The sequence below is a fragment of the Pipra filicauda genome, unplaced genomic scaffold (assembly GCF_003945595.2).
Source record: "Pipra filicauda isolate LSUMZ 115617 unplaced genomic scaffold, ASM394559v2 scaffold104_size2351352_pilon, whole genome shotgun sequence".
Lineage (NCBI taxonomy): Eukaryota > Metazoa > Chordata > Aves > Passeriformes > Pipridae > Pipra > Pipra filicauda.
In genome coordinates, this window is record NW_024103485.1 from 597350 (window position 1) to 612826 (window position 15477).

Here is a 15477-nt window from a genome sequence, read left to right on the forward strand (position 1 = left end):
GGGAAATGTTCTCATTAACACAGACACAGAACTTCCTGTTTACTTTCTTTCCGAACATTTTAGTGCCACATTCCTGGTGACAGGAGTCCACCAAGAGGGATGCAGAGCATTCAGCCTCAGTTTTGTCAACAGCATTGTGGTTTGGGTGTTTTCCTGAGACTCATTTGAAGAGAGAACCAACCACTTGTCTTCAGGCAAAAGGGCCAATGAGGCCCAAGACTGGAAGCGCAAATTTCAAGTGAGGTCTTTTGCCAGAGTTTACTTTGGTGGGCTCAGCTGTTACACAAACAGCTGCCTATTAAAATCCCATTAAAAGTCACCAAAATAAATCTTTGCGGGGTGCACCACATTTGTGGTTTTACTGAATTTACAGGAAATTTAGACAGAATTTACTAATTCAAACTGTTATTAGCTAGGGTTTAATCCTCAGAAGGAAAGAAGGAAAGAAGGAAAGGACAAACTGGGGACTTTCAAAGTCTTATCATTAATCAAATCCTTTTTACAAACACTCAGTACAGTTTTGTGTAATACATGGCATTCCATAATTTGGCATTGGATCAATTTTGAACTGGATAGGAAAGAACTTTTTCTTTTTTAAAGCCCTCAGTAAGTCTTGTTCTGATGGAAGCTTTAAAGAGAATTTGATATGAAATGAGATAAAAAAAGATACTGTCCCTTGTCAAGAATTATGACATCTCATTGGCAAAACACCTGGCACGTGCATCTCTTCATTATCAAACACTTCATGATCTGCAGGAAGGATACCAGTTGGCAAAAGATGAGTATGACACTAACTTGGAGTCACAAACGCTGTGCTTGAGGGGAAACAACTTCCCACAGAGGTGTTTTTGGTGAGCTGATAAACAGAGAGACTTGAAAGAAAGGTTTTTATGGTCGACCACCAAGAAAGGCAAAGGACACTTGTCCCAAATGAGGTGGAGACCTTTGTCTTGGTGTTTATCTACCTTAGACATGCTTCTTATGTACCCTGTCACTGTGAACAGTCATGTTTTTTTAAAGTAAGACTACAAGACTGCATTTGACTTAACATTTACTCTTTATGCCTAAAGATTTCATACACATCACTGATAACACAACTGTCTCACCTCACAAAGGGTGTCAGGAGATTAATTAACATGCCCACCAAGATACACATCTCTATCCCAATTATGTTCTTCAAACTTTGTTTTCAACAGTATTAAAAAAAAGGTAATAAAATGCACAGCAAATAGGAAATACTATGATGAATTATTTTATAGGTTCCCCAGCAATACTTGCAGAAATTAAGAAATCAGAGTGCTTGAGAAACTGTTTATATTCATACACAATGGGATGGTGAAATACCACTGTTGGTTCAAAATTAAAAGGCAGATTAAACGACCAACACCACAGAAAACTCTTATAAACAATAACTAACATTAGTAGAAAATAGAAGAATTCAGCAAAATGTTCTCCTAAAAAGTACAAAAGTACCAAACAAGCAAAAATACTGTTGCCTGGAACTAATTCAACTGACCAGAAGACATTGTTACAGCCTTCAGCTCACAAGGATGATGAAATATCTAGGATATTGCTGGCAATGTTCCTGCAAGTATCACCTTAGTGCTTTCATGTAACAATTTGAGACCTGGATCCTGAAAGGGACTGAGTGAAAAATCAAGGTCTAAACTAATGTGTGGGCTCAGAGGTCACTAGGAAAGGGAACACAGGGAGAGTAAAATAAACTTTGCATCTCTGAGAATAATCGTGATAATGAGGTATCCACCTCTCAGAGAAAGGGTGTCTGTAGCATAATCAAATGAAATAATTATGTCTTTCAGTGGAATCCTTAATCCTTCTTAGTAATCTGGAAACATCCTTTGGCGAGCAATGCACTGACGGCCATTAACCTGTAAATGAAGACATCAACCTGGCACACAGCACTTATCATAGAATCATAGAATCAGCTGGGTTGGAAAGGACCTCCGAGATCATCAAGTCCAACCCTTGATCCAACACCGCTGTGGTTACTAGACCATGGCACTGATGCCACATCCAGTCTCATCTTAAAAACTTCCAGGGACGGAGAATCCACCACTACCCTGTCTCATCTTAAAAACTTCCAGGGACGGAGAATCCACCACTTCCCTGGGCAGCCCATTCCAATGCCTGATTACTCTCTCTGTAAAGAAATTCTTCCTAATATCCAACCTAAACTTCCCCTGGCAGAGCTTAAGACCATGCCCTCTTGTTTTGCTGATAGTTGCCTGAGAGAAGAGACCAACCCCCACCTGGCTACAACCTCCTGTCAGGGAGTTGTAGAGAGCGATGAGGTCTCTCCTGAGCCTCCTCTTCTCCAGGCTGAACAGCCCCAGCTCCCTCAGCCTCTCCTCATAGGACTTGTGTTTTTGAGTCCCTTCACCAGCCTTGTTGCTCTCCTCTGGACCTGCTCCAGCCCCTCAATATCCTTCCTGAACTGAGGGGCCCAGAACTGGACACAGCACTTGAGGTGTGACCTCACCAGTGCTGAGCACAGGGGAAGAATCACTTCCCTGCTCCTGCTGGCCACACTGTTCCTGATCCAGGCCAGGATGCCATTGGCCTTCTTGGCCACCTGGGCACACTGCTGGCTCATGTCTGCAGCTCACACCACAGCAGACAGGACACTCTGAAGGCAGTCTTTTGAAAACCAAAGACAACTTAGGAGAGCAGCAAAAGCCGCACAGCACCAGGTGCTGAGCCTGCTCCTGTTCAGGGTCTGGCAAAGGCAACGATGGGAACCGCTTCAATTTCCTGCTCTACCCACAAGCTCTCCTGCCTGACCTTGGGCGAGGCAGTCATCCCTTCAATGCCTCACTTCTTTCTGAAATAGCAGCAATGTCTCACAGCGCCATTACGAAAATAAATAGAGTTATGCAAACAGATCCCAAATGAACCATGTATCTATCACAGGAGAACAGACAAATGAGCACGCTCAGGAGCGCTAAAATTATAATAATCACCATGAAGTTAAGAACAACATTACTGACATTCTTGGTAAAGACTCCATTTATCTTGTGCAATCCATTATATTCTTAAATAATTTCACAGTATTTCAAACTCACATTTGAATATGATCAAGCTGTAGGGAGTAACCTGCCAGCAGGCAAAGAAACAAACTTATGTTAAATGTTGTTCTCTGACCCTAATTTTTATAGGTCCATTAAGAATGCTTTGTGGAAATGATTACTTTATTAGATGCCATGCCCTGTCATTATTTCACCCAGAAAACTGCAAACCCTGCAGTGCATTACAAAGAACAGCCTAAGAACCTCTACTCAAAACTGTACTTGGTCTGCTCAGGGCTTGTTGGCAAATTCCAAACACACAAAATGACATGCACATGAATTAAAAAACAAGTCAGATCTTTAAATCAGGATTTGAAAAGCACTCTAGATGCATGTTTCATTTCGCAGACAGGCAAAACCACAATCAATTCAGAATGAGCCAATACATTACAGGCAAACAATTATGGATAGGAAAGCTCAGAAATGGTCTGATTCAAGCCCATCAAGCTCAAGACAGGTCTATTACATTATTGTGCAAAACATTATGGCATTTCTGGGTTTTCAGTCATCAGCTGCAATGTGCAGGGACAAGGAATGAATATTAGATTAAATTAAACTTCAAGTTTTAACCAAAATTTGGGTTGCATTTGGACTTAAAAAGTCTGATTCGGAGGCAGGCCTGGAATTTCTGCTTAATCCAAGCTTGTTTGCCTAAACTTTCAAGATCATTGGAAACAAAAGGAAAGAAACAGGTCTTAGAAAATAGAACCTCTTATTTAAGCAGCCTCTGACTCCCCTTAAATTTTGTCTAAAAATACGCAGTACAACTCTGTCCTGTATATCCTTACTTAGGTGGACAATTGCACTGACGTAAGATTATTTTTTTTTAAAGTATTTTACTCTCTAATTCTGTTGAACACGTAAAAGAAACAACAACAATAAAAATCTTAATTCCACACCACTACATGAAAGAAAGAAAACCAGAATTAGGTCAGGGTAATAAAGTGCTACTGATGCACAGACAAAGTAATTGAAAAATACCTTGTTTTGTGAATTCAAAATCAAATATGCCTTTTTTATGACTACAAAACTACAATAATTAAAAAAAAATCAAGACTGAGGTAGAGACACACAAAGACAGAAAATAAAAAGGAAAGCTACAGTTCACTCTCCTAGGAGAAACAAAGATGACCCTACCTTAAATAATTCAAACTCCTTCTTTGGCATCAACAGCTATCAATCCACAAAGGATATTTGCAATTAAAATAAATACATACAGATCCATTAGGATTCAAATTACCACCTCTAAGCAAATAATCAGGAAACAAACAAAGTAAAACATTTTGCTGTGTCTCTATCACATTTATTCTCAAGCTGGACTCTATGAAATACAGAAATCACCCTCATGTTGTACAAGAAATGTAAATTCTTTTTGACATATCAGTGGAACATGCAAGTATTTTAGCCTTGCTGTGAACCTCTTCCTCCTCCACATGCACACATTTGCACTTGAAAGGAAAGTTTTGCTCCCAACAGGAGACAGTACCTGGATGGTGCGGGTATACACAGGCTCCGGCCATCCTTGACCACCTTCTTGACTCCTCAGAGGATCCAAAATATTGTTTGGCACAAAGCCTGTGCTGCCACTCCTGTTCTGAACCTTCCACCACTGCTTTCTGTCATCCAGAATCTGAAATAATTTGGTAAATTAATTACATATTTTTTCTGACTTTCCTCCTGCCAGTACTTAGGCTGTGCATAATTTCAAAACAAAGTCATAACTTTGCCAGGTTCTGTGACTGCCAACAGATCTTACAGAGATATGTCCCTAAGAAACCTCTGTAGCTTCCTTGATTATCATCACTATTAGTTCTACATGGTTGTATTGCACTTTTCAAAACAGGCCTCTCAGGGAAGGACATGGAAGAGAAGTGTGTAATGAAGCTCTGTAAACACAGACATGGGATGGATCAGACACAGGGGAATGAAAATCAAGTACCTGCACAGAGAGGCTGGCACCTCTACAACCCATATGCTGGCAACAAGAGGATTAAATAATTATTAATAACCCAAGTAAAAGGGCATTGTTCTAGGAGAGGACAAATTTGGAGAGACAGCACTTCTGGGTAAACACAGAACTGGAGCAGGATGGCCAGGAAAAGCCAGAAATCTGACTGCCTGCTGTACAATCTCATTCACAACATTTTCCATCTTTGTTGCTCCCTTCCTTCCAAATGTATCTCGCTTTCAGTGAATCAACTCCTCTGTCCCTATACCCAGTGCATACACAGATAGTGTTTGCCAGAGCCAGTTCTTTAAATACTACTAAAAGTTTAAAAGCAACACCAGAGACTATGTTAAAAACCCACACAAATATATTCCCAGCACGGATCTCTACAGCACCCTTCGCAAAAACGACGCGAAACAAATTAAACTGAATTTTCCATATTGAGGGACATAAATCAAACACATTGCAGCAAATACTAAGGACAGCCACGCTGCCCACAGAAAAGGTACTCTCTGCTTTGAGTAGCACCAGAAATTTGTGTTCTCTTTGCAAACAAAATTACCTCTACGATCTCTTCTTTCGTGACAGAAAGCTCACTGTTGTTTCTTGCCACAAATTCGTACTTGCATTTGGCATATTTCTTGCTCTGTGCTTTATTGTGTGCTTCATAGTTTCTGCAAAGCAAAGATCAGACTATTGTTCAGTGAGACATTCAAGCAAATAAAACCACAAATGCCCTCTTCCAACAACCTGCAAAACATTTTTTGAAAAAACCACCTCTCAACCACAACATGCTGCTGCTGTAGAACTGCCTATTCGTAATATACTGATTTAAGTGCCAAAAAAAGAAATAAAAAATAAATAAAACAAAAGAAAGAGGTGGTTGAACTACATGGACCTCAAGAACTGATAACCTTTATCAGCTCACTGCTTGCAAGATGTATGATAACAACTTGGATTAGCAGGTGCCATTGTTTTAAAATAAACATGTACACTATATTTAGTTTGTTTTCCTACAGAAGGTTAAACAATCACTTGTTACAGAAAAAAATAACTATACTTACTATATAATTGATAGCTTGTGCTTCGTATGAAATCGTATTTCTAGTGTTCATCATAAATTGTTTCAAATTCATAGTAGATGAATAAATTTTTGCCATAAACCCTAATGGAATTAAACTCTAAAAAACACTCACCTACTGTTAGATCAGTTTTCTTAACTGACCATAAGATACCATCAACTCTAACAACCTCAGGCTACTTCATCAATTAAAAATGAGAAATAATTTCTTGGCAGTTACAAACTGGGTTCATGGCAGAACAAAGCACACCACAGTTTAGTTCTGTATCTTTCTGTCTGCATGAGGAATGACCCACTCAGAAAGCCTTTGGTTAAGAAGCTACTAGGTTTTTTGATGTAGTACCTCTTCAAGTGGAAAAGTTCCCAGCCCACTCAAAACAGGTCCAAAAATAAACACCCCCCCCCCAATAATATTGTTCACTTATTGTAAATTACACCAAACTGCATAAATCCATACCAGGTAGTAAAACAAACTAAATAAGTAGTAAAAGAAATAAAATATAAAATAAAATATAAAATAAAATATAAAATAAAATATAAAATAAAATATAAAATAAAATATAAAATAAAATATAAAATAAAATATAAAATAAAATATAAAATAAAATAAATTTAAATAAATATAAAATAAAATATAAAATAAATAAATATATTTGAAAAGCTAATGAAAGCATGCAGCAATTGATGGCTTGAAATGCTGCACACATCACAGCACAGGGATACAAATGCAGATGGTTGCTGATGCTGGTGCTGTGTAACCGTGGGTCCCAGGTGTGCCTGAGCAATCCAGCAGTTACCTGGCTATTGCATGGCTGTGGAGAACTGTCTCACTTGACTTGAAGAGCAGAACCAAGGAAGAGTCATATTTAGATTGAAAGATTATTTTGAGAGAAAGACGAAACACTGCAAGTGTTTAAGGAGAGAGTGAAAACCCCAACCTGCAGAATAGCTGTTATGAGGCTCAACAATGTGTGAGTAATCCAATTTTTTCTGCCACCCACTTAAAATTTATATAATTTTGAACTCCTTTCTTACTATCTCAGCTCTGACAGTGCTTTTACTTTTAGGCTGTCTTTCCAAAATCCCTCCACTACCTGAAGGGACCCTATGGGAAAGATAGGGCAAGACTATTACAAGGGCATGTAGAGATAGGACAAGGGGGAATGGGTTTAAATTAAAAGAGAACAGGTTTACATTATTACAATATTAGGAAAAAATTCTTTACTCTCAGAGTGTTGAGGCACTGGAATAGGTTTCCCAGGGAAACTGCAGATGCCCCATCCCTGGTGGTGTTCAAGGCCAGATTGGATGGGGCTCTGAGCAACCTGGTCTAGTGGAAGGTGTCCCTGCCCACTGCAGGAGGGTGGAACGAGATGATCTTCAGGGTCCCCTATCAACCCAAACCATTCTATGATTCTGTGATTTCAATAACTGTGTCTTCCTACCTTGTCCACATCTGATTGTCCAAATCCTGATTCCTTCAAGAAACATCACTCAGGAAGAATTTAAAATGAACGTCTACATTTTACTTTTTTAGCAACATGCCCAGAACATGGGCCAGGCAATGGTTGCATGCTTCTGAAGACACTAATTCTTCAAGCCTATCCTAAAGAGTCAGTTTACCCTGGACACAAATATTCTGAACACTTACCTCCATTCATCCATCCACCCACTCCTGTGATTCCTACCCCCTATCAGATAAACCATAATTTCACCCCTTTGCTCTCCAGTGCACTCTCCTTGAGAGCCTAGGGCGTTGCACAGACTTTCAGAGAGCTTTCCTTCAAATGACAGCACAAAACCAAACCACACAGCATAAAGCTTTGAAACACCACAGAACTTGCTGAAAATTATTTAGTACTCTTTCAGCACTGGAGTTCCCAAAATTCCTAATATCACACTGAAAGTTTAAGATTCTGACACTTTATTTACATCACCCAAGGAAAGCACTACTTACTGGAGGTCCTGGCGTGTTGGAATACGTCCCACTGAAATTCCCTGTGATTAAAATTTCCATGGACAAGGTGTAGCCTACCTGTCCCTCAACAGGGGGACAGGTAGGACAGCTTTGATCAAGGACCAGCAAATAACGGCAGAAAGGGTCAGCATGAATTTCTCACTGCTCCCCCAAACCCATTCCCCTTTGTTCACAGATGGTTCAAAATGCAACTTTAAATGAGCTCCCACCAAGCACTGTTTTATGTGTCTCAAGAGCTAATTAACAAACGGAAGCTCGTTTCATGTTGAAAGCACTGTGAGACAGGGGCACACTTTGGATGTTTGCATCAGTACCAGCCATCTAGACTCCTTCCTACAATCAGTGGTGAGAAACAGGCACCACTGTGGCATGTCCCATTTCATAGTTTTCAAAAGACTAATTTCACCTTTCATGAACTGCCTCATAGAAACACCCATTTCTCTTTACCTGCCACAAAGGAGGCTTGGGCGACTTTCAGTTGCAGCCAGATACACTGATATCATCAACAGTGCAATGCAATTAGACTCATTCTCTAAACTGAAGTAGAGGCAACAACATTTACATAGAATACTCTTGTTCTGAAAGGACAAAACAGGCCTTACCACGTTACAGATAAGAGAAAGGAACTTTTAGTACACATCATCTAGATTTCAAGCTGACTGGTCCTGAGACAAGAATGCAACAGACAATCAAGTCTGAAGAAACAATTAAGAGATGACTACTCTGTTGTTTTTATGAAGAGTAAGTCCAAAGTTCAGGAAAAGAATTGAGTCTTCAACCTGCACACCACATGGGAATTTGATGCATGCAGATTGATAATGGGATCTTTTAGCACACTGCTAAAAAGTAGAAATAAAACTAGGAATTATGGAAGGGTTTTCATCACAATAGCTAATGATCAGCAATCTGATCCTAAAAACTTAGCTTAAACATCTTCCACGGTACATAAGCCACAATACTGTTCACATGGCTTATATGGAGTATGGTTTGGCATGGGGGAGCAATTCCAATAGTTCTTTACTGATCTACTTCCACAGCTTGTGCTGGTAGAAATTCTCCCCACAGACAAGGCCAAGGATCACTGCACTTGATCTTGTCAAGTTATTCAGTTTTAGGCTAAAATGAAGGGGGGAGGATGTGCAAAAAGGTACCGGTTGCTGCGCAAACATTTCAGGGCATTTTCTGTAACATTCGAAAAAGAATGGAAGAAACAAAGAGCCACTGTTCTGAAAATGGGTACTTATACACCAGCCCAGAAAACAAAAAGCAGGAGACTATGGAGCACTAAGTGAGCAGCTAAGCAAATCAAACAATCAATCAAAACAAGGACAGGTGAATCTCAGAGCGGACTTGTCATTCTCTGTAGTTCTGAAAAGAGCAAAGAGTATATTTAAAAACATGAAGCAAATCAGAATTAAAATTGGGTTGGAATTCTACTATATCATTTTTGACAGCAGCATCAATTTAACATCATAGATAAACAGGGTAGTTTCGCAGAAATTATACTAAAAGAATCTTAATGGTGCACCTTAGAGAAGCAGCAAAGGCAGAATACACATTGCTAACCAGAATCACTCCCTGAAAAGAAATAATGAACCGCTGCAGACAGAACCAGAGGTAATTACAGACACCACCACCCCAAACAGCAATAAAGTCGGGACAGTTTTCCACAGCACCACGAACGCCGTTGAGTCAGTGTTACCTATCTACATGTCGGCTAACAGTTTGCTTAAAGGCAGCAACAGCTGCCCCCTGGTCCAGCAGAGGCCCTCTTTTGTAAACTGTGTTACTGAATGCATACCCATCCGACGGAGGGTAGTCGGGAACACCGGGAGGCTGGAAGACAAAAGAGAAACAAAGCCACAAAGCGGATTAGTGTCATCAGCGGCGCTGCCCACTCACTTAATCCTGCACCCCCAGGGTCCCTGTCAGCATTCCCGCATCCTCAGGTGCCCGTGGTTCTGCTATGAAAAGTTAATAACTTCTGCATTTCAAATACATAAGCACAGAGATCAAAAGGATAAGAAGAAAAGAATTTCTATCCTGTGTCATCCCACTGCATTAATATTGCAGTGGATATTCTTTAGAAGAACAGTTCTGCGGGGCAAGGTCCATGTCATCTCTCGGATGTCACTACAGCAACACAACTTACAGACAATGGCTGAACAGCTGTAAAATAAACTGCACTGCAAAACTGCTTTGAGTTTCTGTTCTGGGTGTACACTTGAAGCCAGAAACCTCTGGTTAGCCAACAGTATGTCTGTTCAAGAGATAAAGCCTCACAAGTAAAATTATCACTCTATTGCAAGATCCTAATATAAAGCGGCTCATTTATGTCCCTCTCTCACTGAACATGACTATAGTCAACGAAGAAATGCAAAAGGGAGTGTGCTGTTGGTATAATTAAGGAATTTAGTTAAGAAAAAACATTACAATTTATCACAAGGACATATATAAGAAGATTCAAGGCTTTAGGAAATTCTTTTTAAAGGACCCCACTTTAAATCCAGCAGTGATGGTCGGCTTCTAAGTAAGAAATATTTTAATCACCATTCCCCCAAACAAAAAGAAGCTAAACAGTTTATTTCTGGATACTATAATATTGAAATTGCTCGTTCTGTATCTTTTCCTTAAACCACCATCCAGTTGCCCAAGCTAGAATGGCTGAGACTCAAGAGCAATTGCCAAATCTCTAAGCCTCATTTGTTGGTGGGTTTTTTTGTTTGTTTTGTTTTCTTGTGGGTTGTTATTTGGTTTTGGTTTTTTCATCTCTGTCTGGGTGGCTACAAAAAAACCTACCTCCAGGTATCTGACCTGGCACTCAGAAACACTTGCACAGGGGACTGAGGGTTTAGGAAAAGAAATTAAAACCAAACCAACTCATCACACCATAAAATATTCTTTAAAACTGTCTTATTAAGACCTCTTTGAAAAAAAATCCAAAGTGTCATCTAGCTTATAGCTTACATCACAAGACATCCTGGAAGCAGGAGCTCATTTTACTTCACACACAAATTATTTGCATCGCCCTAGCCTCACTGGACTCTCTGGTGGTTGTTCCACCACCATTTGAAGTCCTCATTGCTGAACTGACTCCACCTTGAAACCCCTCCAGTGGGAGCTGCACGTGTGGCTAGATCTTAAGCTTCAGGAATGGAAAGGCAAAGATAGATTCTCCTGAGTGGGAACCCTCAACGTGCTTTTCCCGGTGCCAGAGCAGCCCCTGCCCATCAGGGGGGATGGCACCACGCACTCCCTTTTCCACCCCCAGCACAGCACAGCTCTCCACAGGCAGCCGTGGTCCTCAGGAGATCAATGCCACGCTGAGACACGAGGCCAATTGGTGGCAAGAGACAAACACTTAAATTCTCATCTTACTTTTCCGTCATTACTCTTCATTAAATAAGCTGTTACTGCAGAATTAAGGAAGAATAATTATTCTGGTGGTCTTTTTACTGCAGACAAATGGAATTTTGCACTTATGCAGCTTTTTCCAGCTGAGTACCTACAGCATTTCACAGCTATTAAGCAGCTCTGTGTGCTCTTTCCCCTAGGGATGTGCTGAGGAGGCATGGGCACAGGGAGCCAAGGTACCAAGGTTAAATCAATTGCCCAAGACCTTGCAGGAACCAGTGACAGCCATGAAACTAAGGCTTGACATCCCAGGAGCCAGGCACACAAATAGCTTCAATGAACTGGGAGATATATATATATATATATGTGTGTGTGTGTGTGTCTCTTGAAGGTTAAGATAAAGAGACTAACTTGGCATAAACAACTACCAATGCAACCAACCCCACCACCATGAAAAAGAGTGAAATCTACTCCCCGAAACACAAGCAACTAAAATACCTCAATATATTCTCCCTGTTCGAATTTGGTTTAGGTTATTATACGTATCAGTGAAATTCTTAGAATCATCAGAATTCTTTTTTCAGTACTATTGAAAAAGTTTCAATACTGCTGTTATTATTATTGCTGTTGTTGTTATTTAGAAGAAGCACGATATAAACAAAAATCTGCATGGAAATGTAGAGCAGCAGGGAACAATGAAAAAATGTTCGATGAGATTTTCTGGGGAGGTGACTGGGGAAGGGGGTAACAGCAATGGCAACACTACATTTCACATTGTTGTACCCATTAATTTTACTAAATGCTTTTTTTGCTCAAAGTGAAGCACCGGCAGTAACTCAGCTTTTGGCACATTTCTTCTTGTATATCTTGTTAGGCATAAAGCCAAATAGTGTTTTAAGTAATCAGATCTGTACCATGTTATCCTCCTTTGCTTGGCAGACTTTTTACCAAATTTGTTTGTCTCTATAGCTTAGCAGACCTTTTTTTTTGACTGAGATTTTCATGAAAATAAAGTTTTACTGTGACTAGGCAGTTTTGATAAACTTTTGCTGGGCTCTGCAAGAAAACACCATCCCATAACAGCCAATAATCATTCCCCTCAATATTCTTCTAAATGCGACATTTTTACTAGCAGATAAAACCATATATAGTTTAAAATAAGGATAAAATCCAGCATTGTTGTGCTAAGATGTACTCCAAGTATGCTGGAGGAAGACAGACAAAAACTATAGGGTGAATCTAGAAAATTCTTAGGTGCACTTCAATGTCACAGATTCTACCAGGGGACCTTGGACTAGCTAACCCTTGATTTAAACTGAGATCAGCATAGAAAAATAAATAAAAAATTTAAACTAAATCTTATGTTTTCCTAAAAAAAAAAAAATCTCCCAAAATGAAAATTTTTATAAGTTCAAAAAGGCAATGGCCTTTTTTGTTAATTAAAAAGCAAGAAAATCCACACATAGTCTTAAAATTTTCCCAAAAATCAAAGTTCATTTTCTGATCAGCTCTACTGGAAAAAGTAGGGATAGAATCTTGGTTGAGAAACAAAGGGGATGGCTATAAAGTTGGTCAGTAAAAGCTCTCTAGTTTCTCTGAAGGCTTTAGATGGTGGTGCATTCTTCCATTCTCTAAATAGAACAAGCTAACTTTTGCTAAATTCACCACATTCCTTTGAAAAAAAAAAAGTTGGAAAAAAGTTTTGTACAATAATTGTCCTAGTCAGCAGTTATTTTTCAGAAGTAGGCCTAAATTACAGTAGGGTAGGTATTGCTTGTATGTATTACCTCAATAGCACCTCTGAATACTTTCACTGTATTGCAAGCAAGTATTAAGAGATAAATGAAAGGAATATTCTATTCCACATTTATGAAGAAGCAGCTTAAGTCCAAAAGTCCACAAAAAAGGGGGGTTTTACTTCCTTTAGTCTGCATGCCTGTGCATGTGGAGCACATTTGAGAGCGCTTTGGTTCAAATACTGCCTGAAGTAAATATGATCAAAATCAGTGGGATCTGATAGAAGAGGCCCTTAAATTGAACCTTAGGGGCTTGGACTGTCCTCTCAAGTTCAAGGAGAGCAGCAGGCAAAAGCCTTAAATTTTTCCTAACAGCATTTTTGGTGGCTGAACAGGTATAGGGTTTCACACAACTTTAATGTAAGTGTAAAGAGCTTGCACTGATGCAGCAGATGCCAGAGAATAGTTCCTCCAACAGTATCACAGAATGCTTTCCTTATGAAGGAAGCAGTTGATGTTGCTGTCAGCTAATCTACAGAGCACTGTCCCAAGTGACCTACCTCAGATGACATCCTTTTCATCTCTTGTTTTCGCTGTTGCTCTGCAACGTTTGCCACAGACTCAGCCAAATGATTGAGTTCTTGCTCCTTTGGAGCTCCCATGAAGTTCAGCAAAGGAGGCTCCCAACCATTTCGGAAACGGGGGACATAAGGTGGAATAAAATGGTCTTTGGGCCAATCAGCTCTGCATGAAAAGTAAATCAGAGATCTGTATCAAGGGCCATACAAATACTGATTAAATAAGTTACTGAAAACTGAAATGCTTTAGAATTTTTATTAGCATAGCGGAGAGGCTGGGATTACAGCAGAGGCAGAATTGTGCTAGAACACAGAAAATCAGCAGAAAACATTTATTTACCACAACTGCCCTCCCTGCAGTGCCCTGCAGAAAGAAATTGCTCCTGCCGTTAAGGACATGTCAATGCTAAAATACAACAAACTTCTGTCTTGTAACAAAGGATGGGCATTAGAAGAATCAATCAAAACAAATCTAGGATTTGTTTTAACAGTGAGATGGGGAAAAATATTGCTATGCCCTGTTTGTGTGAAAGCACCAGACAAAAGACTTCAAAGAAACAGATGGCTTTGTAAGAACTCCTGAAAGCAGGTATGAAGCATGGAAGCTTTAAGGGGGCTTAGCTACACCTAAACCAAAAAGTTAGATAGCTGTTACTGACAAAAAAACCCCACCCAACTGTACATGCTCCAAGACACATGAATTATCATCACATTTGCTGTTTTACAGTCCAGCTTGATCTTTATAAAATACTGCACTACTTTTCAGAGTCCCATTAGCATTCTCTGTTGTAATACAAAACACCTAAATGAATGCTTTCATGCTCTGCCTTTGCACTACACATAACTGCAATCTCCATCCTGCAATATAAATTAATTTGTCTTCACTATGGAAGCAGGGATGGGAATGTACATTACAGTCTTTTAACGGGCTCACTGCTGACACTGCTCAAAATTAAGGGACAAATGCTTCCAGTCACATGAGCAGTCAGCAATTCCTGGCCTGTTAGCAGGCCTGAGCTAGGTCAGTAACCCTCAAGTGGTATCATTCACCTCTCCTACTACACTCCAACCCAGTGTACTTCTGGATACTGAGATCAAGCAGAGCATCAATTCTAATCTGCACAGGTCAATCACTTACATTCTAAGTGCTTCATTCTTCACTACCCAACACGAGTTATTTCTCTTTCCATTAACCTTTTTTCAGGATGGGCTTAAATGAATGGATGAGGGTAGTTCCCAAGACAAGGAGCTCGTTATTTTACCCAGGGATTCATTTTCCCTGCACGTGGCTCCAATGCCATGAGGCGATTTCCACTGCCAGTCCCCCCCCAGCCTGCTATGGAGCCTGCAGAGCTTGAGGCAGGCAAAGGCAAGCATTTTGCTGGGATAAGCTTTGCCGGGATAAACTCTCTGGCAACCACAAGGAGCTGTTCTTCCTATCTCCAGCTCATTTTGTAGCAGCAGGCAAAACGATAGGCCCAAGGGACAAATTTGGACATTCCTGATCCTGCAGCAGAGTGAGACCAAGGGAAAGACCTGTGTGTCCCTCTCCCTGCTCTGATGATTTTTCTCACTTCATGCTCTTGGGCTTTCCAGGCAGCTTTTCTTACCAGCAAAACACTCTGCAGTTTTTAATCAACCAGTTAATTAAATAAAAAAAAAAAAATCCATCTGGTAGACATTTATGTTCCAATTTGAAATCTAAAAGCAAGGATG

At 40.0% G+C, this 15477-nt stretch overlaps 1 protein-coding gene across 9 annotated transcripts in view; it reads right to left on the bottom strand.

The window, feature by feature from the left end:
• Nucleotides 1-15477, bottom strand: part of EPS8 (epidermal growth factor receptor pathway substrate 8) — a 137774-nt gene that overhangs the window by 14419 nt on the left and 107878 nt on the right. For 7 of the 9 annotated variants that reach the window (XM_039379359.1, XM_039379368.1, XM_039379351.1 and 4 more), the window contains 4 exons: nucleotides 13744-13927; nucleotides 9796-9929; nucleotides 5597-5708; nucleotides 4573-4716 (listed from right to left, as the gene is read on the bottom strand). In XM_039379359.1, the coding sequence (XP_039235293.1) occupies nucleotides 4573-4716; nucleotides 5597-5708; nucleotides 9796-9929; nucleotides 13744-13927 (574 nt within the window). The remainder of the gene's footprint in view (nucleotides 1-4572; nucleotides 4717-5596; nucleotides 5709-9795; nucleotides 9930-13743; nucleotides 13928-15477) is intronic. The other 2 variants (XM_039379389.1, XM_039379391.1) reach the window with 1 other exon arrangement.